This window comes from Dunckerocampus dactyliophorus, chromosome 7, assembly GCF_027744805.1.
Source record: "Dunckerocampus dactyliophorus isolate RoL2022-P2 chromosome 7, RoL_Ddac_1.1, whole genome shotgun sequence".
In the NCBI taxonomy this organism is placed as follows: Eukaryota; Metazoa; Chordata; class Actinopteri; order Syngnathiformes; family Syngnathidae; genus Dunckerocampus; species Dunckerocampus dactyliophorus.
In genome coordinates, this window is record NC_072825.1 from 23,477,394 (window position 1) to 23,505,052 (window position 27,659).

The 27,659-nt window shown below is 41.4% G+C and overlaps 3 protein-coding genes across 13 annotated transcripts in view; all 3 read right to left on the reverse strand.

Annotated features, from left to right (window-relative positions):
• Nucleotides 1-247: 247 nt before the first annotated feature.
• On the reverse strand, nt 248-7,711 carry smpd5 (sphingomyelin phosphodiesterase 5). Of its 5 annotated transcripts, none has more exons than XR_008572113.1 (8): nt 7,476-7,633; nt 4,747-5,915; nt 1,792-1,867; nt 1,574-1,714; nt 1,394-1,483; nt 1,251-1,314; nt 1,018-1,118; nt 248-842 (listed from the first exon to the last, which is right to left on the reverse strand). XR_008572113.1 is itself a non-coding variant. In XM_054783019.1 (8 exons), the coding sequence occupies exons 2-8, from the start codon at nt 5,830-5,832 to the stop codon at nt 750-752; spliced, it is 1,710 nt and encodes a 569-aa protein (XP_054638994.1). In that variant the 5' UTR covers nt 5,833-5,915; nt 7,643-7,711; the 3' UTR covers nt 248-749. The 5 variants fall into 5 exon arrangements, 4 of the variants coding, with proteins under 4 accessions (XP_054638994.1, XP_054638997.1, XP_054638993.1 ...); XM_054783019.1 differs by lacking the exon at nt 7,476-7,633 and adding an exon at nt 7,643-7,711 and having other exon boundaries at nt 1,018-1,177; XM_054783022.1 differs by having other exon boundaries at nt 1,018-1,177; nt 7,587-7,657.
• Nucleotides 7,712-10,011: 2,300 nt separating this feature from the next.
• rbm24b (RNA binding motif protein 24b) lies at nt 10,012-19,617 on the reverse strand. The gene is made up of 5 exons (XM_054781425.1): nt 19,489-19,617; nt 19,099-19,285; nt 18,865-18,988; nt 18,741-18,795; nt 10,012-11,558 (listed from the first exon to the last, which is right to left on the reverse strand). The coding sequence occupies exons 1-5, from the start codon at nt 19,533-19,535 to the stop codon at nt 11,192-11,194; spliced, it is 780 nt and encodes a 259-aa protein (XP_054637400.1). The 5' UTR covers nt 19,536-19,617; the 3' UTR covers nt 10,012-11,191.
• A 2,278-nt stretch (nt 19,618-21,895) lies between these two features.
• kif13a (kinesin family member 13A) overlaps nt 21,896-27,659 on the reverse strand; it is a 70,321-nt gene continuing 64,557 nt past the window's right edge. For all 7 annotated transcript variants that reach the window (XM_054781417.1, XM_054781423.1, XM_054781420.1 and 4 more), the window contains 2 exons: nt 26,155-27,196; nt 21,896-24,572 (listed from right to left, as the gene is read on the reverse strand). In XM_054781417.1, coding sequence (XP_054637392.1) covers nt 24,439-24,572; nt 26,155-27,196 — 1,176 coding nt within the window. In that variant the 3' untranslated portion in view covers nt 21,896-24,438. The remainder of the gene's footprint in view (nt 24,573-26,154; nt 27,197-27,659) is intronic.

Genomic DNA, 27,659 nt, shown 5'->3' on the forward strand with positions numbered 1-27,659 from the left:
CACTGGTCCATTTCACTAGAAGCAGGAGTGGTACTCTATCATGTTGAGCTTCACTTCTCTTGGCAGTCCTAGTGTAGTTGTCATAAAGCAAGATTTCACCAAGACATAAAAGTGATGCAAAAAAGATATCAGGGAAGATGGAATGTCAGTATAATAGCAGACTACTGCTGGAGTTTGATACGTGAATCTTCGGATGCTGATCTATCAATCTAAAAGTAGGAAGCTGTTAACATAAAATTATGTTCCAAGTAATTTTATTTTCTCCTCTGTGCTTAATCGATGCTGTATCCATCACTTCACATTCATTTATGCATTTCAGCATGCAACAGTAAAAAAGTAAGATGACATTTCCGAAAAAAATGTAACCCGTCACGACAAAGCCTGTGACTATTTAAATCAGCGCCATCCATTTAGCTAAAAAGCATGGTTTTCATTCTTGTTTCTAACTTCATCAAATTTTGTACACCTGTCTTATTTATATTTATTTCTGTGGGGAATTACAAAAAAAAAAAAAACATACATATACAAAACCTGGAAGAATCCTATGTATAACATGAGATACATAACGTATCCAGGCAAACCCATAAACTGTATTAATACCACCTGAGATATTTCACATACGTTTGATATGTGAGTGCATCAGCAGAAAATCCCAAATCAAATTATGTAAACATCATATAATGGCTTTTCAGCAATGTAAACTTGTGCATTCTCCCTTTCTTTGAACACAACATTATGTTCCAACAACGTCACAAGTCCATGGTTACATTTAGTCTCAAGCCCACAGGAATATGGTCTGTCAGGCCAGCCAGCTGGGTTATAAACGATACCTCTTCCACTTCCTAAAAAGGAGAAAGTTGACATTTTATAAAGTTAATAAGTGTGCTCCGTTTCACTATATCATGCTAATGACTGTAAAATTGTGTTTTCTGTGATAATATAAAGTACTTTGTTACTTCAACAGACTGGTGGAACTGGTTTAAGAAAGAAAGAAAAGCAATTAGTGCAGCCACATACTGTTCTGCAGTGCTTTGAGATGGACGTTTCCCGGAAGAGGATATAATCTATCCGTCGTCCTATCCACGGCTGGTCAGTTTCAGGGTAAACTAATGGCGAGCCTGTGGCAGGAACGGGAGGGCAGATGTAACGCTTTCTGAGCATCTCACTCTCCAAAGTTCTGCACAGAAATACAATTTCTGTTTTGCATCCTGATCGTATTGACACTCTGAAAGTGAGCGACTTAACTGTACCTTTGTAGGTTTTCCGGGGTGTTTACACACTCATCATACAGTGTCGGCTGCTCCAGTAGAGTACCTGTAACACAGAAATGACCATTTGTATTGTTAGACAATGGTGCTTCCTGCATTGTCTCATAATATGTTTTATTACGCACCGATGACCCAGGGCTTCTCTTTCCCTGGGCCTGCCCTGCAAGGGTCTTTGTATTCCTCAAAGAGACAGTGATTCTGTTCCAAAGTGTCATCTGGAAAGACAGGAAAACAGCTCTACATTAAAGTGGATAATTTGAGGAGGGAATGGAAAATAAATTGCAAAAGAAGACACAGACACTCACCTGGTGAGCAGTTGTCAAAGTTAAAGTCGCCACAAAGTACATCAAAAGCTACTTCCTCATCGGGCTGTCTGTTGGCTGCTTGGAAATCCCCAATCCACTTGGTGACCATGTTCAACTGCTCACAGCGGATCTCTCCTTCACCTGATTCAAAGAGACACTCAGCTCTTGTTCTTTCTGTGGATCTTTCTTATTTGTCCTCAAGCAAAAATAACATTTACCTTCTGGTGCATGAAGGTGGATACAGTTAAAATAACCAACCACTTTCCTCTGCTTCTGGTTCTTCCCAATCACCACCTGAGAATATAAGTGGAAGCTAAGTACTCCACCTCCATTAAAACGAAAAAGTAAGCTTCAATCAGATGAGGGTTTCCAAAGTGCGGCCCGCAGCTTGTATTTATTGGCCCTTGGCATATACTAAAAAATAATAATTCATCATTAATGAGACAGTGATCATTAAATATCAGAGGTGTTACGAGATCTTGCAAGATCAAAACGTGACGAGACCTCTTGTTCAGAAAAAAAAACGAGTTGCTGGTAACTAGCAGCCCGTAACCCAAATTTAAAGTTCATAGTTGAAAGTAAAAAAAAAAAAAATAAATAAATAAATAAATTAGCTGAGAGACGGCTCGCATCTAAAAAAAAAAAAAAAAAAAAGAGAGAGAGAGAGTTGGGACACTCGTATGCCAAGGTACCTCTGTATAAATGACAATAAAAAATACCTGCAATGCTCCCCTCCGGCATTTGAGAGACCGTGACAACTTACCTTTCAAAATACCATTTTCTTTGTCCATTTCTACTCAATATTTGTTCCTGCTTGTGGCTCCACATCAACTGCCACACTGCAATTTCCTCAAACTATGGTGTGGGCGAGGATCAAACAGGAAGTGTGCACGTTAATCGCGTGTAAAAAAAAAAATATTTCAATAAAAAAGTTGGTTTGTCCAGTCACATTTTTTTCATTGTACTTTTCTTAAAATTTATGTTAAAATCTTATTTCGTCCTCATGGACCCAATCTCCTGCATCGTCTCGTCTCATGAGTCCGGTGTCTCGTGACACCTCTATTAGCTATTACACACATTTTCTTTGTCAGCTATAACACAAAGCTGTTTTGTTCATACAGCTTAGCATACAGTATATTGACTAGGGATGAGCCAGATTCTCGTTACAAACGAGTATCCATCACGGACAATGCAATTTTGCCGAGTACGAGCATTAAACGAATACAACTAGTCATTAGCCGTAATCGTGATGAAGGGAAATCGCCACTGGGTTTGTATACTGTTCTGTACAGTTGTTATGAATAAAGTTTATTAAAAAGATCCTCATTGGGTAACTACCTATGTATTCACTCATCAAGCTCTGTGACTGGCCAGTCACACATAGCGACCGCCTCTTGCTAGACAGACTCTGCAGGCTGCAGCCACAGAGGAGCTGAGCGGTGCCTCATTCACGTACACGGTGCAACTGGCAAGTTGAAAACGGCTCGTGTGGCGTTGGTCATTGCCTCCACTTTACTAGGTTTTCCTCAGCTCGCCTTTATTTCGGTTAGTATCCAAAGTTACCTGGTAAAGTTGTTTCGTAACGTACACGGCGCATTTGACAAGACAGTGCTGTGCAGGCATGTGTTGCGTCAGTCACTTATGCAACAAGTATGACCGCTTTTTTTCCTTGAAATATATTTTTGTCTGATTGCATGAAGTCATCATAAAACAGATGTGCTACCTACAATATAAGAATTTCATTCATTTTCAGTCGGCAGTACGCACAGTAACAGTGACCTGCATTGGCTGGCCACAACATTAGGTACGCCTGCACAAGAGTAAGTAAATAGCTGCAGCAAACATTCTGCCTGTACTGCTATCATACTACATTATATACATAAGCATGGTAAAATATTACACCCCTCTCAATATGTCGCAGTATGCACGTTGCAATCTTAAACTTGTTTCCTAACGTACACGGTGCATTTGACAAGACACCTGTATATGGCTCGTCTGCTTGCTTCTAATTTGGCTGGTGATAGTCAGTTGGAAAACTTTGCTTGTAGTACTGAACGCAGTGCTTTTGACAAAAATACAGTGAACAAGGCTGACAGATTATTTCCCTGTTTGCAGGAATCACCAACTTCACACAGATCATTAAGAAATAATTCAATAATAAAGTCTTACAGACGACTTACACACATACAGGTACACGTATAGCTGAATAATAAACAATAAATACAGCAACTTCTGATCAATCCATGTCAATTTCAGACTTAAAATAATGTAACGATTTAAGCCCCACACATTTCAGGTTGGACAAAGCCCACTTCCGTACAGATAAGGATACAGATAATTTAGATGGGCGAACAGATACAGATACAGATACAGATACAGAGAGTGTTGTACTCGATCATCCCTAATATTGACCTACTGTACTTTGGATTGGTTTTAGCGTTTGTAATGTACAAAATGAATTAAAGTGGCCCCCCGCATCCTTCAATTTTTCCAAATGCGACCCTCACAGTAAAAAGTTTGGAACCCGCTCAGTAGACCCTGGAACTGATAGCCGTGGTGTTTATTTCACCGAAATTGCAACAAGGATGGGGCATTCATTGGAGGCATATTTAAAAATATAAATATCCTCTGATTTCTGTCTCTCAAATGTGAATATTAGGTAATACAAGATACTCACACACATCAGTTTTGGCTTTGGAAAACAGTTATCAAGTGAAGACCAGACCATTAACTGTTTGTGTTTGGTTCATATTGATCTGGTCCCCCTAGGCCCTAACTGATTATTTGATTAATCAAAACAACAAGCTTCAGATTAAATCAACTAGGAAATGAATCATTAGCTGCAGCCCTAGCAGCAACAGAACCAATGTTGTAATACCTTATTTCAACCCAAACAAAGCAAATATGCGTATTTTACCAAAACATTCACAAAATGCTGGTATCCACAACTCACATTTTATGTTTCCGAATACTTTTCTTTCTAGTGTTCTTTCATTATTAACTGAAAACCTGAATGAAAAGCAGGCTTGCGGGCACCTCATGTGGTCGTGGGGGGCTACCTGGTGCCCGTGGGCACTGTGTTGGTGACCCATGTTCTAGACTATACTAGTAGTGTTATTACAATCCTGTTACTTGTCAAACAAAACAATAAAAGCAATCAGGTTTACCCATACCTTAGCAGCGAGGAGGCCCTTGGCAGCCAACGCGTCCTCTCCTCGGCTGTTTGGAAAACAGTGGTACTGGGCCTCCTGGATGGGGAATCGACTGGCAAGGAAGAGGCCGCTGTTGAAGAACTTGAAAGTGGAACAGCTGCACGGCGGCTGACAGGCATATCCTCCAATGTCATAGAGAATGTGTCCAAACAAAGGACTTAGCACACGGGTGAGTTTCTGTGCGGCCCTCTTATCAAACACCTCCTCTAAACAGAGAATGTCCACATTGGCGGGAAAAAACGTTGACACTTCCCAGGGCACATCCTCCTGCTGGCCAAGACCCTGGGAGAGTAAAGCGCGGGGAGCACTGCACTGACCCTGCTGGTTAGAGTTCTGGTTGGAGTTATGCTGGATGGACGGTACCTCAGCAGAGGGCTCCTTTGTATCTCTACCAGGTGTATGAACCACTTCGTTCCTTGCCTTTCCTCCAAATACATCACTATCTGGAGATGGAGCCTGCCCGTCTGTAGCGCTATAAGAAGGCGAATTGACTGTGGGGACAATACTGTCGGAGGGGCTGACAGTACTGCAGCTGCTGGGGGAGTCAATAAAGATGCGGATGTTGGGTCGGCCCACACTCATGGCTATGCACTCTCCAATAGCAAGAGCCCTGCGCTGGGTGTGTCCCAGGTTGTTGAAGCGAGCAAGACTGTCCGGCAGAAGACACAAGTTGGCTGATGCAAAGCAAAACGATGCCTTTCCTTCCAGCTCAAAGCCCATGTGTGTCTCACACTGTAATGATGTCGCCTCACGGTGGTAGCAGAAGGGTCTGCGCCACGCTTGCAGTGGCACCCACAGCAGGAAGCCCAGCAAGGCTACAGGCGCCGTCAAGAGAAAGAGAATGGAGAAAGTGATGGAGCCAAAGACAACCTTGAGGGGGCGGAGGTAGCATCCCTCCTCTAGTCTCTGCGTCTGCTCAAGGGTGGTTGACTTGCACACAGCGATGAGTCGGTCAAGAAACCAGAAGCAGGGTAGAATTAACACCCATGCCGCCACATGAAGGCCAGCAGCACACCGGTTGGGAAATGGGGATGTCTCCACGGCCATGCCACAGGACACTTTCTTTAAACTCAACCAGAAATCAGGTGCAGCTTCATTCCTGTGCTCTCCTTCATGGGACTCACCGGGCACTGGTGACAGGAAAAAGAAGCCCTGTGTTATGACACCACACCACTATACAATGTGGTTTTGCAAGAATGACGATGGATTCGTGCCTGCACATGCACTGGCCTTCACTGACATACTGCTGGTATGTGGAAGCCAGACAAATACACAATGTAGTGCAAACTCTTTTGCAACACGGTACAATCACTTACAGAAAAGGCAAAAAGAAAAACATAGTATGAGAGATCTATAATACACCATCGGCTGGGAATTTATAGATTAAGATATTACGTTTCATTGTAATGAATGGCTTTTGTCAAATCCTTAAATACTGCAGCTGCACCATGTTCGTTGGAAAAGTGCCATGTGACCCAGTTTCCCCAAGGGTTGAGTTCATGCTCTGCTTCAGAATGTCACAGTGCGTGTTAAATGTATGTTTCCCCCAATGAATTGCAGCACACCATTGCCGGCAGCACTCATGCAGCCATGATGCTACTGCCATCACAACTGCCAGCACTCATGCTGCCCCAGGCCATGGTGCTACTGCCATCACAAGCTATCTGTTGGGGACCCCTAGCTTAGTAAATAAGTTTGCGTTTTTTCTATCCAACAGTAACTTAGAACCAACAGCAGTTGTTACATACCAGATGTCTTCCCTCGTTTCAGTCATGTCGTCCGTTTTCTACCACATGTGCAATTCCTCTCTGCGCAGCTACCTTCTTCATATGATGTATGTCACATAAATATCAGGTTCCACCACCATCATCATCATCATCATATTAGTATGAAGATGCTGAAATATGTATGAATATCATAATTTCTGTTGTAAGAATTATAGTAAGCTTTGCTGACAGCATGTCATGTAGTATTTACATACTGTATAACAACATATTTCCAACTAAGTTAATTTTGACCTAACAATATCCATATTGGTTGTCCCAGAGTACCTTCATTTTAAATATGAATTTCATGAAGCTGTCTAAGGTAAATTATTTTTCAAATTTGAAAAATTGAGGAATGAGAGACAATTATAATATTTTATATAACAGAAAATACACAAAAACATGCTTTAAAAAGAGGGTAGCTATAATTATAGCGCGTTTAAACAGTGTTTCATTTGTCAAAACTGATTTTGAATAGATTTAGCTTTTAACAGGAGTCAGCTGGACTCAGGGCGGAACATTCAAACAACCAGGAAGTTGCATATTACAAGTCGCCCGATCGAACAACGCATCTTGCATCCATTCATCATTTTTGAAGAAAAAAAACAGCTAGGAAACTATTATATTGTGTATTATATCAATATACTGTAGAGACACGAATGGAAAGTGCTTGTTCTATTCGGGCACATCATGACGTCTACACTCACTGTGTACGTGGGCTCACGTCTTCGCCGGTGTGTCCGTATGCTAAGCTAACAATCAACAACAAATATTAAACACACTCTTATAACACACAGTTGTTTGTATGCTAAACCCAGATCAGTATAGCATGCATATAATATCCACCTACACTGATATTATTGTAATAATATCAATATAGCATCTGTTTAGCTAGCTTAGACAGCTAACTCAAGACGGTCCTACCTAGCAAGGAAACCTGGGCGTATGTCTCGAGCTCGTGTAGTCCGTATAAACTTGCAAGCACATTCACGTCACTGCTTATCATGTAACCATATCACATGTTAAAGTACTAACCCGCCACATTTTAAGCACACCAGAGAACGATCGAAGTAGTCCAAATAGACACTTACCACGTCCTCAGCTTCTCATTATTATTTTTAAGCCAGTCTAACCCCAGTGACGTCACCGTCTGCCACGTGACCTCACCTGTACCCACGTGACACAGCACAAACCACAACACTTCAGCTTCACATTCCTCACTTACAGATTCTAATTTCTTCACCTAATTTACAATCCAGTATAATAATACCTCAAAGGAATATATTTTCTTTAAAAAATGCACAATTAATGTAAATTGGATGGAATATATATTTTGTTTCTCATCTCTTATACACGCTTGGCACGTAACCACAAAGTGTGATTTGTGAGTTATGACCAAACTGATATTCCTTTCCGTTCCTGCAGATTACATTGCTGGGTTTATTTCATACACCCTAAATAAGTATTACAATGTTCATATCAAACTGGTGATAGCAATATAACAATATCAGTCATGTAATACTGCTGACATCTCCGTTTGCATTTCTCATTCTTTTGAGAAATTAGAAGAGACAAAGCGACTATTCAGTCAGATGGGTGGGAATGGGACACATCGTGATCATGTTGTGCAGCCTACATATCACATATGCACACATAGTGCACACACAATTTACATTTTCGTTTTCAGTAAACCGAACACAACATTCAGTAAGAGACAGTGCAAGTGCGTTTTGAAACGTCCCACAAATTGACGCTAAATTATATTATTGTCAACATTTTTTCAGACCAAATAAACCACTGTTAAGATAATATATAATAGTAATATTATGAAATTATAATAATATATTATAATAATGCAGTATTTGTGTTAATGTCATCTTTCACTCTAAAATTGTGGAACTGGTGTTGGTGACATGTATTTTGTCACTGGCAAGTTGTACTTACTGTCTAACGTTTGCAGCATTTCTTGAAATGCTGCCTTTTCAACTGTAATAAAGAGCAGCATTTCTTTCGCGATGACTTTCTGTGAACGCAGACCATTTTGCGCTGTTGTGGTTGTTTTCACTCTGCCGATCAACAGTCTCACTGAGTGTTGAATGTCAGGACAAAGGCTGTGCATCTCGATGTGCTATTTTTTTTTTCCAGATGGTAAAACTGGGTCGGGTGGATATGTTTGAGGTGGGCAAGCTCGTTTTGTTAGCTTTTATGTTGCTACCACTTTTGAATAAATTTAGCATACTGGCTCATCCGTGTTGGCGGGCTCACCTTTCTCAATATTAACATTCCCGCAACGGGGCTGTGGCATTTGGCATCTTTTTACTTCCTAATTTCTACTACATTACCTTGCATTGCTCCTCACAACGCTCCAGTCTTTTGCTTTGTGTGTGCCCACAGAGACAAAGCGACTGTATGACTGACAAGAGGTCTCACTCTATTTGCCGTTGTTCTATGACGCGTCGAGCAGCTGAACCTGCCTGTTTGGAGGTGAGAGAGGAGGGAAACAGACACACAGGCAACAAACATATTGAGGCCGGCAAAATTGTCTAGTTCATTTTCATTTGTGATTAATTCATTCATTTATTATCGCGAGATAGTTTTTTCTCAACAAAATATCTTGTCACCATTTAATCTTGTCACACTCCTAGCGTTCACCAGGGAAGGTCCTAGGTTCAGGGTTAAGTGGACTGCGTTCACACCTGACCAAATGATAGCACTAGCAGAGAAAATGGACTACATCCATCCATCCATCCATCCATCCATCCATCCATCCATCCATTTTCCTCCGCTTATCTGGGTCCGGGTCACGGGGGCAGCAGTCTCAGTAGAGAAGGCCAGACTTCCCGGTCCTCGGCTACCTCCTCCAGCTCCACCGGGAGGACACCAGTTCGTTTTAACCCGACGCACTTTTATTGTACTAAAATGAAGCAAACCGTGACCCTAAAACCATATATACCGAACCGTGATTATGACGTACTGTTACACCCCTAATATTACACAGGACATATATTGACACCAAACTTTGAAAGCTACAGAACAGGACAATCAACCATGATATAGAGAGATTCGACTGCACATTGCCAAGGCTCGCAGTTGCTGTTCTCAAGCGTGGATACCGTCACCATGGTCAGAAACCTAAGTGCAAGGACACACTAGATGGCAGTAAAAGCACATCCTCGGAACCCAAACGACTGTATTCGGGCATGCAGTAGCAGAAAGGATTTTTTTTTAAATTACAGTTAAAACACGGGAAATTCACTGCTACCGCTGGAAACTATTTAAAAAGAAGAGTGGCGGGAAAGAAGGGCAAAATACGGAGGTATAAACTTTAATCTGGTTTCTATAAAGTAATATTACGAAAAATGGATTCTTGGACGACACGCAGGGAATGTGTGTATTGTGTGAGGACTATACAAGTCAAGAACTCCTGTGTCCAAGAATTCATTCCCTGAAGTGACAAATGACATGAAGTGTGATATAACTATATGCCGTAATATTTCAAGTGAAAACCAAACCCAAAACTATGAGCTTGGTGTAATTAGTTGTTTTGAAACAAGTGTTTGAATGAAAAAAAATGAAAGTAATGAAATGATTATTAATACCATGTTATCGCGGTAATTCGTCAATGCACATGTAAACATTTGTTAATGTATTTTTGATTCAAAACATTGAGATGATTTCAAAGTGTGTCCAGTACAATACACATAACTAAAAGATTTGGTTTGGAATTTCCTTTTATTTCACATCCTACTTGTATTTTGAGTCATGCATTAGAAAATGCAAAGCATAATGAACACCTTGCATTTCACAATGTCACACGTCATCAGAGGGTTGGAAAAAAAAACATACATTGCTTTATCAAACTGGTAAAGTATAAAAAAAGTACATTTGAGTCTACAAGAAAAATATAATAAATCTACACACGTTATTGCTAGTTTTCCACTCATTCTTTATACAAATTGTAGCGCTTTGTTTTAAGATCCACAGTATGAATGTTGCAGTGGATCTAACTAAACACACAAACACAAAAAGTGAGGGTTTTTATTGTAAGCTTCCATAATAAATAGTAAATAATTTAAAAAGGCACATTCGGAAAACAAAATGAAAAGATTCACATTTGACTTATTTTTTTTGCTGAGCTTGCTTTTGAGGTGCATTTATATAAAGGTAAGCGCTTTACCCCCCCCCCCACTCCGCTCCAGCTTCAGCCTCAACAATTTGTCTCATTTGCTATGAAGACTTTTTTTTTTTTTTTTTTTTACTAGAGGGCGGTCGTCTGCATAGATTCACGGGATACAAATACGGGTCCAAAACTGTGAAATACTGAAAAAATGCACATGCTGCATGTTTTGGTATAGCGGGGAAGACAACTGCTCATAAGACATGAATGCACTTGGGAACATATCATATATACAAAATATAATGAAGTCCAGTTTGTAAATATTTTTTTTGTGATGTATAAATATTAAATATTTAACAGTGGAAAAAAACACTGATCTAATTTGAATAAAATACAGTATTTGCACTTGTGGTGACATTCTTCACTTTTGAAGTTAAAAGCTGGTGCTGACAACCCTCATTCTAGATCCTTCCACCTCTTATAGTAACTTTCTGTCACCTGCGTCTCTGAGGTATTTTTTATTTTACTGCATGCGATCTGTCTGGAGCTGCTGTGGCTGGTACTGGCTGAAGGCGGCAGCAGCGGCGGCAGCACCAGGGGTGGCGGCAGTGGCGAGCGGCTGCTGGACCGTGTAGCCATAGCCGGCTGTGGTCATGTAGCCCGTCGGCGCGGGGGAGGCTGCGTATGGATACTGTTCATAGGCGGCGGCGGCTGCGGCGGCGGCGGTGGCTGCTGCAGAGTACTGAGCGTACGCTGCTCCAGTGTAGTCAAGGTAGGGAGAGGTGGCGGCGGCTGCAGCAGCTGTTGCCGAGGCAGAAGAAGGTTGTACGTGAGGGATCACCACACTGGGTTGGACAAAAGCCTGAGGGTAGACATAGTGAGCCGGGATCCTGCAGGACACAAACACACGCTGGGGTCAAAGGTCATTCACGGCGAGTTATCCTTCCAACGAGCAGGCGCCAAAAATACTTCAATCCAGTCCTCAGAACACAGCAAATCCATTCATTAACTGAACAACCGAGATAAGAAAAGTTAAAGAAGCAGCACAAAGAAACACAAGCGCAATTTAAAAAGAAACAAACGCAACTGAATCTGTAAAAAAACCCAGCGCTTCGCCACCAGAGAACCGTCAGGACAAAATGCCAGCTGACCGCACAACACCACAACATCAAGAAACAAAGTGGACATTATTGTGTCCACCAAACACTGTCACGCCAACAGCACACGTACAGGCATGCCCACACATGTTAAGTCCTTCAACACAAACCAAACCAACTGCAAACAAGTCCACTTCGCTGCTGTGTCAACTGTGCAAAATGTCGGGGACATCACAGCCTATTTCTATTTCATTTTATATTCTACACCGGAATTGGTTGAGGAATGTTATCACTTGAATTTTGAAAGCATTTTCACGTGGGAAATGATGGCAATTGACATAATCTGTTCTGAGTCAAACTGTCCCCACTCTAAAATTGTTATCAACTGTACAGACAATGTTTTCAGTAAGATTACGTTAACTCTTGTGAAGGATGCGTGACGCGATGATGAACACCGCTTTCATCAGTGGGCTACAACTCTCATCGCAATAGGTGCCATTTCCTGTTCGATGGTTATCATCATCCCTGGTGGCATCACACAACACACTGAAGCCAAAGAAAAAAGCACACACACGAGTTGAGTTAATCTTTTAGATCCTCACCAAAGTGAACTAAAGATTGAAGTTATTGTGTGACTTCCCAAATTGTACGTCCTTGAGGAGCGTGTATATGTTGCTGTACTCCCATGACACCAGTAGGAGGCAGAGTACATTTAGCCCTTCTTTGAAGTGTTCAAGGGTCACTGACATGATTTTTCAACTTAGCTTAAATATGTTCTATATTGTTTGTATTTATGTTCTACGTTCGTTTTTTTTTGTAAGCCAACGTTAAATTAGTACAAATTACATTTTTGTACCTGCCGTTTGCCATTTTGGGACTCTTAGACAAGGGGCGTTTCCCATGTGACGTCGGCGAATGCACAGCTCTCATACAGGCAGAGTAACCAACCATGAGAATGGACGAGATACAAGATGTTTGCAGTGATTATAGCACAGATTTGAGTGATGTGTCATTAGTTTTTGAGGAAGAAGAAATGTCTGGAGATGAAATAGAGAACTTGCAGAAGATGGAACGAAGCCGTATTTGTTCGAACCACCGACGATGGGCTATACTGTATGTCTGATCCTGAGATGACAAAGACATGGAGATGACGATTGGTCGGCTTCAAACACAAAATGGTAAGTGTAAATTACCTTGGTGTTGGTTGTCCTACAATTATTGTTTTAAATTGGCTTCTTAATGAGCGTAAAGGGCTTTTGGAGCCTTTTTTATTGTGTTCGGCGTCTCCTGGCCTCCACAGTTCCACCCGGGGCTGTCACAATATGTGTCCGCTTACAAAGCACCGTTCTCGGCCACGGTGGGTAGCTGACTCCGCACTATACTGTGTGGTTCTCCTGATGCCAACAGCTGCACCCGAGGCTGCTCACAGCATCTGTCCGCTTACACGGCGGGTGGCTATTGTGCTTGCTTTGTTCACTGTAGTCTAAACCTTCATCTTTTGGAAAAGAAAAGAAACTTACAGTAAACTTACAGTCAGACTGTTACACCCACAGTGTAAGAAGGAGAGGTTCCGCAGGTCCTTCATACCGACCGCTATCAGGCTCTACAACACCTGAACCATTTTGTATTTCACTATGTCTATGCATTGCATGCATTGTCTATGACTATGCATTCTTTACTTGTGTACATACTTGTGTATCTTGCTTGCTGCTGTAACAGATGAATTTCCCTGCTGTGGGATTAATAAAGTACTACTACTACTACTACTAACTAGGACACTGTGAACAGCCAGTGGCAACACGTTTTGGCCTGACTAATACTGTATTTTGATGAAAAATATAACGAATGAAGTGTAAGATGAGAGCCATCCCTACGCTGACATCACTTCCGGAAACACCTCCTTTCCGAGACGGCTATCAGAAAAATTTCCTGCCACGTACATTAAATATAATTTTTACTAATTTAACGTTCGCTTTCAAAAACACAAACAACGTAGCACATGATTACAAACAATATAGAACATATTTAAGCAAAGTTAAGTTGAAAAATCACATCAGTGGCCCTTTAGGCTGTGTTTACACTTGCACGCATTTTGCCCCCACGCTGTCCCGCAATTCGCCATGACAATACGTGCCTTGTAGGTAGCGCGCCTGAAAAGGGTGAAGACAAGTTTACGCACTGTTTACTCACTTGGCACGCAATTCGTGACCAAAAATGGTGTGTATTGGCACGAAATGCCACCCTCCAGCACGACTTATTTACACCAAAGTCAAGTACTGTTTACATCTAGCAGGCAATAGCAGGCATCACCCCTAGCTTAATTCATTAAGTCCTCTATTTGCAAGGGACCTACAAGATGTTGAATTCCAGAGAAGCGCTGACTGCAGAGAAGAAAGGTAAGTCTATATTATCTCGCAGCTGCAGAAAGACAATGCAAGGAGGCACTGACAGTGTGGGAGAGGGAATTGCTGACTAGAAGACATTGCTTCAGGCATTTTAAGTTATTAACAGAAATTCACAAGGAAGATCCAAGAGGCTACAGAAATTACTCGAGAATCCCCCCCCAACTTGCTCCAAGAGGTGGTGAAAAAGTTAACCCATTCATGTGAATGGGACAAGCATTGCTACTAGGGGTGTAACGATTCGTTTTTATAATTCGATTCGTATCACGATCCATGGTTACCGATACGATTCAACGCCAATATTGGTTCATTTAGAACGATACGATACTGAGTAACTTTAAATGGATTAAGTAAAATTCAACCGGTGCGACTGTGAAATAAATACCTTGATACTGGACAGTGCAGGTCAAGTTTCCTAGATTGCCGTTGTTTTTTGTAAGGGAATCAGGTATGAATGATTAATGCTGACATATCTAGAATAAATTATCAATGAGTAGAAAAAAATGGTTGAAAATGCAATAGAAAATCAGGATGAACAGAGGTTCGTATAGCTTGCCATGATTATTTACTTTAAATTTAAACCCGCACTTTGCACCCAAAGGTAACGGATATTATGCAAATTCCACAGCAAATGAATGTGCTATGGTGCTATGCTTTCTTCTCTCCTTCCTCCCCGGCACAAGCAAGTGCGCGCCATTTATTGCTTCTGTGTATACAGTATAAGCGTAGACACCCACCTGTGCCCACGTGACCACGTTCCCTACAACCGTGCAGACTAAATACCAAACTTACAACCTGTGTCCTACAAGTTGTGTTTTCACATGGACACCCCGCGCTGGATGACAATGTCACTAAGCGTCACTGCCACTGAACCGTAAACTACCATCTAGAGGTGTACAAAACAACCTTACTTTGCATATTGTCCCCACAAGTCACTTGGAAGGAGTTTCCAACAAGGACAGATGAGTTAAATATGAATACTGAATGAAGTGACCAAAAGAAGAAGAAGCGAATCAACTGTGTTTTCACATGTCCACGACAACTCCCATGACCACCGCATACCCGGAAAATGATGACGTCACAGACAGGCAGACTTCTGAATAACGTTTAACATCTTTATCATTAAAAGTGCTAAAAAAAAAACCCACGTAGTGTCGATTTAATCGATTGATTACCTTTTAAACGATGAAAGATCGATATATGTCATCAGGAATGGAAACTTGCTGAACACAATGTACACGATGTAGTTGAATCGTAGAAATATAAATCGATGTATTAATGTAGTGAATGAATTGTTACACCCCTAATTGATACTGTACGCAGCACCCGCAATGTTTGCACACAGGTTACGGTGTGTTCGCGGTGCGTTCAAATCGCTCATGGAAATGATGCGATCTTTGCGCGCTGACATTCAGCCCCGCAGTTTACACATAATTCACACCTGTTTACAAACAATGTCATCATTAGTACGCAAAATTTCGTACCAATGCGGGGAAAAAATGCGTGCAACTCGGCTTTAGTCACTCCCAGAAAATATAGAGGAGCAGGTGTGAGGGGGTTATATCTGTCCCTCATTTGGACATACAACCCCCACTCCCAAACACACACACGCACATAAACATACACATGCCAAGTTGATTGACAAGGGAGGCTGGGGGCAAGGCTATTTTTGTTGCCCTTGTCATGTCCAAAGGACGCGCTGATCTCCTTCTGTAACACATGGCAGGGCACTCGTCCACTGGAACGACTTTGTCTGCGCCTCGTCTGTCTCTGTGACCTCCCTGAATTACTCTCAAATAGGAAGGCTAGCACAAATGATCATGTCGCTATCGTGCCATACAATGTTGATAGATTTGTTCAAATATCTATATTTTTTATTATGTAAGAAGATGCTCTAAAGGAATTAATTTTTTCGATGGGTCAATATTTTGGGGTTGCGATAACAAACAGGAGGTGGGGCAGAGCAACTACATTTATTGCAGTAATTGCTGTAGCTAATATCGCAGTATGATACTTTTAATATGACCAACATATTGTGATGATATCCTATAACACGGGTATTAAACTCAAGGCCCGGGGGGCTACATTCGGCTAGTCTTATCATTTTATGTAGCCCGCAAAAACTAAAAAAAATAATGTATGTCAAAAGGACACATTTTTATTATGTTACTCTGACAGTAATGTGAAATCATATCAAGTTACACACCTCTATTAGCTGTACTGTATTGTATTATTTTGGGGGGCAATATCGTAATATCGTATCATGTGTCACTCTGATTTCCACTCCTATTAGAGATGTATTGATTAATATGGTTGTCAGATTGTAGCAGGGGGATGGATGGATCACCGACCTGTACTTCGGGGCACACGTGACTATTTTATATACAGTACTTTTCCCCATGACCTTGTTTTAAAGCAATCAAAAGGGTACTCGCCCTTTCCTAAATGCATAGTATGCGTTTTTTTCAAGTGGACAGCTAAATAAAGGTGCTTTGTAAGTGACCAGGATACATGGTAATCTGCAGCATGGAACCAAAAGGCTTCCACCTGTTGTCCACAGCTGAGCGCCAGTGCCTGTACCATGCATTATTAACAGCGCTGCTCCCATTTTCCGTCCGAAATTGAGAGGCCACAGAGATCATTGTAGCAGACAGCTGCTGCCTAACAGGCAGATCTCGTGTCTGAACATTTGTCTGTTGACCTGTAGAGGCCTTTAGTTGCTTTAGCTTATTTTAAAAGGTGTACAGTTGAATTGGAAGCAATGGGTTAATTGAAAGAAAAAAAAACTCCCACATGCAGGCCAAGTGTTTGTTTTGTTGCAGGGGATCCAATTGGGAAATTATTTTTGTTATTTTTTTTTATTTTTTTTTTTATTTTTTTTTTTACAACAAAACATGATCACCTTGAGGTTAACTTAACAACTGAAGGGGGCGGAATGAACAAAGCCCACATTAAAAGAATCAACACCCCATTGCAGAGTTACACCTTCCCTAGCAAAACCCACAAAGTCTTGAACACAAACAAAAATCCACTCCCCAGCCCCAAATAGAAGTAGAAATGAGCACACAAGTTAAGCCGAACACCACATCATACTAAAAAAAAAACAAAAAAACAAGCACACACCAATCTATGTGCTATGAAAACCAACAAAAAAACAACAAAAAAAAAGACACCCATGCATCTAGTCACCATTTCTGCTCGTTTGTGTATGTCAGTTTACAGGTAACATTTCTGCCCAATGCAGCTATTCCTCAAACCATCTGCTATTTTAACTGTTACCCAGCCTGTCGGATCAGAGAGAGACACAGACAAACATCAAGTCAATCCGGCAGTTGGCTAAGGAAGAGGAGGGGGTAAGGGACACATGTTCAATTCCGTCACAGTCACTCATCAGTCCTCATTCAGCAGGTGGTATACACCAGGGGTCCCCAACCAACCCACCATTGTTGTGTTTGTGTAAATTCTGTAAAATTAAAACTACCCCAAATTAAATGTAAAGGTACATCCATTTAGGAAATAATGTAATACGCGGATGTCACATTTGGCCACTGCATATTTTGAGTGTCCACCAAGGGCCGCATACTGGAAAAAGTTACATTCTGCCTTTTTTCTCTTTTTCCCCTCCATATTTGCTGTTGTTTTGTTGTTTAATTGTTTTTAATTTTTAGAATTTGCCCAGGGTCACTGAAAAAACAAGCTACGGGCCGTAGATGGTTCCCGGGCCGCAGTTTGAACACTCCTGACGTACATGACGAGACAAACTATGTGAACAAGCATTCTCTCCGGCGCCAATATGAATAATGGGGAGACAAGAAAGCACACATTCAACTGAAATTATGACAGCAGCTACTGCCTCCAGCATGCTAATGCACCAAATCTTATGTTTTTATGTTAACCTAAATAGTAAGTGGATTGGTGGTGGGGCACAGGGGAGTGCTGCAGCTATGAATCCAGCAGAGGGTGCCTTCGCACAAGTCAATTATGTCATTTTCCAGCAAGAAGATGCTTTGACAAAACAAGATGAATAACTGCACATTGTGTAAGTACAACACTGGATATTGTTTTTTCAGTAAGACTGAATTTTAAAAGTGTTTGAATATTATAGGGTGTAGAGTTTAAAAAATTGGCATTTTTAGGGCTTTTTAGTGATACTTTATTATTTGTGTTTTTTCACGATTTACTGGCATCTGCAGTAACCACAACGGCACTGAAGATGTTATTTCCATTCCCATCTAATTACTTGTGTAAGACTAGATTTTCAGCAACCAAAACAAGGCTCCACAGCAGACAATAAAAAACAAGCTGTGCTTGATACTCACACTCATCTTCTCTCTGGAAAACAAACTCCAGGCACCTAAAGTGAGCCAGTATTAATTTTTACTGCGTTCTAATTTGTTTTTTGTTTTGCTTACATCGGTGCATCACAATAGCATTAGATTAGTATGACGTCTGAAGCGCATGTCAGAGGTTTGATGAAAAAAGCTCTTCCGAGGGCTCAAAAAGGTTGGGGACCACTGATATAGACAATTTTAAAAAACAATGAAGACTTTTTAGGAGAGATTTTGCAACATACCCATACGGCCTCTGAATGAATGCTGGGTGGATCTGAGGCACGCCAAATGCAAAGCCTGGGAAAGTCCAGAGATTGTTAAACTGCTACATGACTGTTCCACAGTGTGGGCAATGAGCATCCTTACCTGGCTGTATGACCCTGGGCTTGGCTCCCAGGTAGGCCAGGTTCACATTGGCTTTCCTGCCATCAATAATGGGGTTGGGGTCTTTGCAGGCTCGGTCAGCTGAGGCCCGATCTGCCATGGTCACCTACCAGAAGACCACAAATAGAAATGACTCCTGGGACTATGACTTGCAGCATGTCCTCAAGGAAATACAACATAAACACAGCATTATTACTACTAGCAAGCCACACTCACAAATCCATAACCCCTGGACTTCCCAGTCTGGCGATCTGTGATGACCACAGCCTCCTCGATGTCCCCAAACACCTCAAAGTATTTCCTGAGACTCGAATCCGTGGTGTGGTAAGGGAGACCTCCCACGAAGATCTTGGTGAAAGTGGTGTCTTTCTGGGCTGAATGCATCTTCTTACTGTGGCTTTTTCTTTTTAAAAGAAAAATAAAGTCTTTTGGAGCTCAGATGAGGTGAAGAAACGTCTGAGTTGAGTGAGTGAGTGAGTGTGTGTGTGTGTGTGTGTGTGTGTGTGTGTCACGGACAGGACAAGCAAGTCCCCCGGCAACGCTGTGGCGCTAGCAAAGCAGCAGCAGGAGGAGGAGGAAGAGGACACCTGTTAGTTTGTTGCTCACTTGTCAAAAGTGTCAGAGACGAATATCTCCACCCAGGAAGCGACCATCTTACAACTGCACCACAGCAGACCAAAGTGCCAAAAAGCTATTAAAAATGTCAAATGTTCAACTCAACTTGTTCTCAGTTACATTGTGTTTTTTATTAGAGTTGAGGTCAAGCGGGGCCTGTGCGCGCGGCGCCCTCTGCTGGCCGGAGGCGGCCGAACATAGAGGCGTTTAGTGACACATGAATGCCCCCTGGTGAGCTCTGCTTCGGAGGCATAACGTGTGTGCGCACGTAAGCTATCATTTAAAGCTGATGGACACGTAGTGATGACGTATAAGGATTGATAAGAGTGTTAAGAAACAGCTACACAAAACACACATATAAGGGACGTATACAAACACTGGTCACAATATTAGGCATACCTACACACTGTAGGCGATGTTAGTTTGTAGTGGTACTGAGGAATTTATCTTATTGTTGAATAAACTTCCTCAAAATGAGCATCATCTTTACAAAGGCAGAACTCCTGACCCAGCTTGTTAGTGCAAGTCTACCAAATATTGTGACTGGTGAGTGTAACCCCCGCCCTTTCCATAGAAATGTGACTCTCCCAGTGCCAAACCCTCTCTTGGTGCACCATGAACAGCTATCACACACGCTGGGCACACTCCAGACTGTTTCAAAACTTACAAACCTTTTTTTGTTTAGTCTGAGCACTTATAAACAGGCTTTTGGGTATCATTTTTAGATGTAATATATTTCAATTAATGCATGGAATGTAGTTAATTTTTCCACGTTTGAAAATTGGTAAGCCCGTACATGTTAAACACAGGAAGTGAACAAACTAGACATGGAGAAGGAGAAGGCTAAATAAGCACTGCTTCTTCCAACTCCATTTCGGACATGTTGAACAGTGCATGTATAAAAATGTGATGTAAACCATGACTAACTTTTGTACCTGGGGTTAATGCTATTTTATAGACAGCTATTATTGATATCCAATGCAATGTATACTATTTGAATCATCTTGATCATATATTTAAACTATTTTGTGTAAATTTCATTGTTATGCAATGTATACTATTTGATTCATATCGACGATAGTTTCCACTGTAAATTAGACACAGAAAAAATAGCTTTAACTTAAAAAACACACACACAATCACACACATCAGCCTGTCAGCAAAGGTCTTCATTTTTCTGAAAAAATTCTGATGTAAAACATTCATGAGCATTTCTGCAGCTAATATTATTTAAATGATTGTTTCATGTGAGTATTAAACCTACAGTCAACATTCCAGTAGGGTTACTTATCATTAATAGTAGCCAAATTTACACGTGTAGTGTGTGTGTGTGTGTGTGTGTGTGTTTCAGTGCATGGGGATGTTTGGAAAAGTCATGGGTAAGGCACAGGTGTGCATGATAAAAACAAATGACTGCATGGGCCCACAAATAGAACAGAGTGATTGTTAATGTTAGGTGTCACACCTGTGCTTTTCCTTTTATAATTGAAATTATGTGCTGTTAAAACACACTACACATTACCTCCAAGTCCTCTATGGCAGCTGTGTCTAAAAATCTAATTTCAGTGGCAGCAAACTTGTTTGCTTGTTTCTGCAGTGGTAAAGCTAAAGATTATGCCACTTTTGAATTCCACTTTGAGAGCAAAGCAACAACAAGATGTCAAACCAGGGCTATTCAATTGGTCTGGGGGCCACAGTTCCACGAAGGTCAGAACCAACCTTCTCCCTTTGCTATTTTTATTTTGTATATATGTATTTTACTTCACCAAAGAGCTAATATAGTCTTACAATAAAACCAGCAAATGTGACAGGAGCCCTGTGCTGTTTTGCAGGACCTACAGCAAAAACAGTAGTTGAAGATCCTCTCTATAACTGGAGTGCTCAGTGTTTTTGACAACCCACTGCAAACACGCAAGTCAAAGCTCCACTATCTGACAGGAGCACTCTGCTGTTTTTAAAGAACTACTGCAAAAACCCACGTCAAAGATCCTCAATATGACGGGAGCACTCTGCTGTTTTCAAAGACTAAAAACCTAGTCAAAGATCCCCCTTTTTTTATTTTCCCTCCCAATTTTGGGGTTTCCTTGTCAGGGGTCGTAACAGCCAGGATACCCTCCCTCTGACACTACCATAGCCAGGAATTGAACCCAAGCCCTCTGCCATCAAAGGCTAGAAGCGTGTACACCATTACACCACCGGGGATTCAAGGATCTTCTGTTTGTAAGATGTAAAAAAAAAAGTTCTAAAAAAAAAAAAAGGTGAAAACTAAATCATTTTAATTGAAATGTAAAATTAAAACCATAAAAACCTCACAAAATTTGGAGTGCATTTTTAAATAACTATAACGCTAAAACACTTGCATCATTAGACTGTACAACAGAAAAGTCAACACAGAGGCCTGATTGTAAATGTTCTATTCTAGAACATTCTTGTACCAATTCAAACAGCGATACATCATAAATACAAAATCTGTACATTTATAACAGCGTAAATACTATTTTCAAAAACACTTGTATTTACATCTCCATATAAGGGAGAGCAGCTTTGACCTTTAAAGAGTGTAAGATCTTGGGTTTTTCATTTGTACATACATACATATATGTATTTATAGATACAGTATATATCATTATTTCTAGTCCACAGTTCACCACATGTTCATAGAGCGTTGTTTCTGTGTCACATGACACTCTTCATCACAGTCATTTGATCCTAAACAGGACATAATGCATTATTGAGTACCTGCTAACATGTGGTGTGATGCATCAGTCAACATATAAAATTCACATTGACAGTCAATGAAAATAAAAACACATTAGTCAAGCCAAATAAGGCTGAGTGGCATTAAGACGGCCACTAATAAAACACAAAAGTCACAGATACACACATTTTTTTTGTAGTCTTTTTAAGATAAGGTGTCCGCCTTTACCGAAGCAGGTAAATAAGGCATTGTTCAGACAAAGCCTATAAAATCTTAATTCCGTGTGTCAAAAGAGACGCAGCTTTTCAGTCTTGGGTGAAAGCTGGTTTTGTCAGTTTATTATATGGAAGACCGTCTCTGAGGATCCTTTCCAGTGCAAGCGTTCCAACAGCACGACTTTCATGCTGGATGGGGGACGTGATCCACGGTGTTACAGTACTTCAACAGGATAGTCACAGAAAAGTGAAGGCAATGCAGGTTTTGCTGAGCTTGAGGATATGTGGGATTATTCCATATAGACATGGCACTAAGGTGAAACACAGATAAACAATGTGCTCCCCCATGTACAATATGTCGAAAAACATAGTACAGCATTGACCCCAATATAAGACGGTATTTTTTTTTCCCCGTTAAATTTTTTTTTATACATGCAGACCAACAGGTGGCGCCATGCGACTACTCCCATGGGAGAGACACAGTGACCCACTGGTAAAAAAAAAGGGTCTTAAAGGTTGTTAGAATGTTTGCAATCAAAAGCTGAGTTCTGATGCTAATTTGAAGATAAGAGTTATCAGGTCGAGCAGCTATAAAGTATTTTCCAACATCTGGGCTTAAAAAAGAGGGGATGCCCAGTGTTTCTCATACATTCATTTATGAATGCTGTCTGTGTACGTCCACTTGTTAACACACCTGATACGCATCTGGTCTGCCCAAGAATAAGAAGCAGGAGCAGGAGGGATCAGCAACTTTGTCACTATATTTAGCGAGTAATCAGACCCCTTGAGATCCTGTTTTTCCAAAAAAAGAGACTAGCAACAAACCTAGTGGCGAGACTTTTGCAGACTAAAATGGATAGGCTCTCAAAAGGGTCGCCTGAGATTTAACTGGTTGAGAGTGGCAAAGGTATAGATATGTGTGTTCAAGTTAGACAACACGACAGTTTATCTTCTATTTGGTGGATTTATTAAGCTGTGCCAGTGTTTCACTTTTGTGTCTCCTAACACATGACGGTTGTGTTCAAGGACCACCGAACAAAGTGCGGAATCTTAATGTTTGACAAAAAACATCAATGAAACAAATACATAAATCGCTCTTCTTAACGAGCAGCGGGTTCTGGGCCTCTCCCCGATCGCAAAGCATTCACAGGCGAATGTCTTGTTTGTAACATTAAAAAAAAGACAAAAAGAAGCCACAGAAAAATTACATTTGTCGTTATAAACATTTTTTGTGCTTTCCATGTTTTTTACTCACTCTTATCTCCCAAAATGTTATTTCTCTCTCCTACAGCGTCCATTACAATTAAACGCAAATGCATCACGACCAGTTATGCAAATTAGATGATGTCATTACGCCCACACGGCCCAACTCACCACTGCCACCAACAGATTGCAGTCCTGTAAGAAACACTGACGTCTTATATTCAGGTCAATACGGAACTTAAAACAAAGGTTGCTCAATTATTTCCAAGGGAATTTAATGGAATTTATGTGTAATTAATTTCAATTCAGAGATGAAAGTCTATAGCAAGAAACTCAAATGTAGTTGGGTAAACGTTTTTTAAAATCTGGGTTAAAACAACAAAATTTGAACGTAATGGCAGTTTAATTTCTACCCTACATTTTTGTATTTTGTTGTCCAATTAATTGCCATAAATTCTCATTCACTCCCATGGAAAAAAACTTTTTTTTTTCCGCCCCCCTTCTGACAGCAGATATGAAACTCTTTGGTTGCCCCTGACATATCACATATTTATGCAAACATCAATGCTTATTATTAACAGTAGTACATTCGTAATCTTCATATCCCAGATTAATCATCATATGAGCCTCAGGGAATAATGAATGGACAGAAAATAGGATACTTGAAGTGGCTATAATATTTCCACATGGACTCTCAGTTCTATTACAAAATCATCAACGTATGAAAAAGTATGTGCATAATGAGCATGTGCATATTCAGTGATTAGATTGTAGCTTCATTAGAAGGTAAAATAATAGCTGAGGCTGAAGTGAAGTCTTTGTATCTTATCTGATCAGTGTGGCTGCTTCCATGTCCATGGAGGGCGGGCCTCTTGAGAGCCGAGATGGTTTCACAAACACACCGTGACCTGGTGGACATCGAAAGTACACCCTCCCCTGGACTGTACCATTGTGCTTACCTGAGAAAGGGTTAAAAAAATTAGGTCGACTGAAACATCAAAGTATTCACTATTGGATTTTGTTACATTAAATGAATTTGTGACAATTCTATGCTTCCGACTTTGTGGGAACAGTTTGAGTAAGGCCTTGTTCACTCTGATACAAAGCCAAGTCTATTAAAGGCATGCTTGGATGAGTTTGGTGTCAAAGCTGAAGGGCCCTGACCTCAACCCACTCAAACACCTTTGGGATAAATTTGAACACCCTCTCCAGGCCATCATCAGTGACCTTTGACATCATGAATGTTCCCAGAGAGACCCATAGACAGAGTGGTGTGAAAATGTGTTTGAACTCTTCCTGATTTCCTATTTTTTGCATGTTTCTTAACAGTTTAATGTTTCAAATCATCAAACAAATTGAAATATAGTCAATGACAACACAACTGAACACAAAATGTATTTTCTCAAAGTTCTTGGGCATCATCAAGATGTTTTCTGGCAAAATGAAGACTAATGATTAAAGTTGTTGTTGGTTTTCATCTTGAAGACTGCCACCCAGGCCGTTTTGGCCCAGTGTCTTTCTTATGGTGGAGTCATGAACACTGACCTTATCTGAGGCAAGTGAGGCCTGCAGTTCTTTGGATGTTGTCGAGTCTTTTGTGACCTCTTGGATGAGTCGTCGCTGCGCTCTTGGGGTAATTTTGGTTGGCCAGCCACTCCTGGGAAGGTTCACCACTGTTACATGTTTCTGCCATTTGTGGATAATGGCTCTCACTGTGGTTGGCTGATCTCAAAGATTTAAAAATGGCTTTATAGCCTTTTCCATGCCGACAATTAATCTGTTATGTTTTAACGGGGAGGGCTATCACTTTTTCCACACAGGGCCAAGTAGGTTTGAATTTTTTTTCTCCCTTAATAATAAAAAGTTTCATTTAAAAACTGCATTTTGTGTTCATTGATGATCTGACACATTTAAGCGTGACAAACACACAAAAAAAAAAAACCTCAGTAAGGGGGCCACAACACCTTTTCACACCACACCAGTATTCTTTACTTGGATAAAATATAAACCGCCTCCTGTTTGACAAACAATATAACAATAAAACTAACTTGTTAACATTGATTACCTTATTGACTCAAATACAAGAGTGTTTCCCCCCCCCCAAAAAGTTTGAAAACCATCTAGAGCAGTGATTCCTAATTACTATGCTGTGGCACAGTAGTGCGCCGTGAAAGATCAGCTGTGCCGCTAGCAATGATCCAATTTCACTTAATTGGTCTGAAAAGTATTATTTATTTACTACAAATAATGTCGTAGTACTTTAGTGTAATCTTTGTTCATCTACAATATCTATGCCAGTGACATACAGGGCCAGGCAGTTAAATGTTGCACGAAACGGCAGAAGGTACATAATTCACCTGTGGATCCACTTGTTAACATTCATGTATTTTGTTGTGTGAGATGTTTGTAATAACATATGTGCCTTGGCTCAAAAAACGTTGCAAAAACCAGAGCATTTCTTCCAGTCACTCTCTCTGACACACACCAAGAGGGGTCTTATATTTGGGTCAGTTTTTTTCTGTTTATTTTGACTTAACTTACCCACTGCCAGGTCCAGTTTCACACCAACCCAGATTCCCTTAGCGAACTCCACCCCTCCAACATAGTGGACCGTTCCTCGTCTCTTCCCGACCCACACCGGCTCCCCGGGCGCCATCCAATCAGGAAGCTGGGCAACGGGGGTGCTCTCATCACCGCTGGAGTCCCCCGAGGGCTCCGTGCTGCTGGGGTTTGGGCTGGGACAAGGGCTCCCATGTGGGGGGACGTCTCCTTGTGCTGGCTCCCGGACCAGGGGGTCTCCTCCTGTCAGGGTCTGAGCTTTGGACAAAGTTGTTACTCCAGGTGGTGACGCTGGAGGAGGAAGTGATGCACAGGTTGGAGATGGGGTGATGATTGGTGGTGTGACTGAGGTGCAAACTACAGTGGTGTTACTTGCAACAGAATGTTTCTGCGTAACAGCCGAGGCGTTGTCAGAACTGCTGATAATACTAGCAACATCAAAAGAGTCTGTCTGATTCAGTTTTGTGCAGATCTCATCAGCCTCCTGCTCCCATCCCTCTGTAAAATGGTCCAAATCCTCTTCTGTAATTGTATCATCAGCCCCTTTAAAGTCGGTAAACTCCTGGCTAGAACTTAGGACACAGTTTTGAGGGAATGTTTTCTGATTGCCACAAGGAACACTGACAGGTAAAGAAGCAAGGGGAGTGACAGGCGGCTGCTCCTCACTTCCGGCGGTAACACCTTTAATTTGTGTGTAGCCCCTTCCAGAAGAACATCCTAGGTGGTCATGGGAATCTCTGGAGGTGCAGCTGAGATGATCTGAGCTCTCACTGGACGTGAAAGGCATGTCAGACAGTGTGGCGTTCGAGGCACTGTGGGAAAAGTAACCACTGGTGCAGCTGCTAGTGGTGGGGCTACGAGTCACTTCTCTCCTCTCCTTGAAATCAACGCGGCTCTCTAGAGTGGCGTTGTAGATGTCAAAGTTTGCAAAGTCCTCTGGGATGAACGCCTGGAAGTGGTGTTGAGGGCCCCGGTCCAGATTGAGAGTCATGTCCACATCGGTCTCCTCCTCATCGGACTCATGCTGTTTAAAAACAACCAAGCATCAGACAACACTGCTCTTAACAGTTAATGGAGGCCACCAATTAATGTGATTTGTGCTTCTGAAGATCTGAAGGTGAAGGTGCCATATTTCAGGATTTACAGTACATGTTTCAAGGTTTTAATTAGAAATTCACAGATTGGAATCAGGTCTTGACCATACTGTATGGGGACAAATATCAGACATGAATCATCCATCTAACTTCTATGCTGCTTATCCTCACTAGGGTCACGGGAATGCTGGAGCCTATCCCAGCTGACTTTGGGCGAGAGGCGGGGTACACCCACCCAATCGCAGGGCACATATAGACAAACAACCATTCACACTCACATTCATACCTATGGACAATTTTTAAGAGTCACCAACTAACTAGCATGCATGTTTTTGGAATGTGGGAGGAAACCGGAGTACCCGGAGAAACCCCACGCACACACAGGAGAACAAA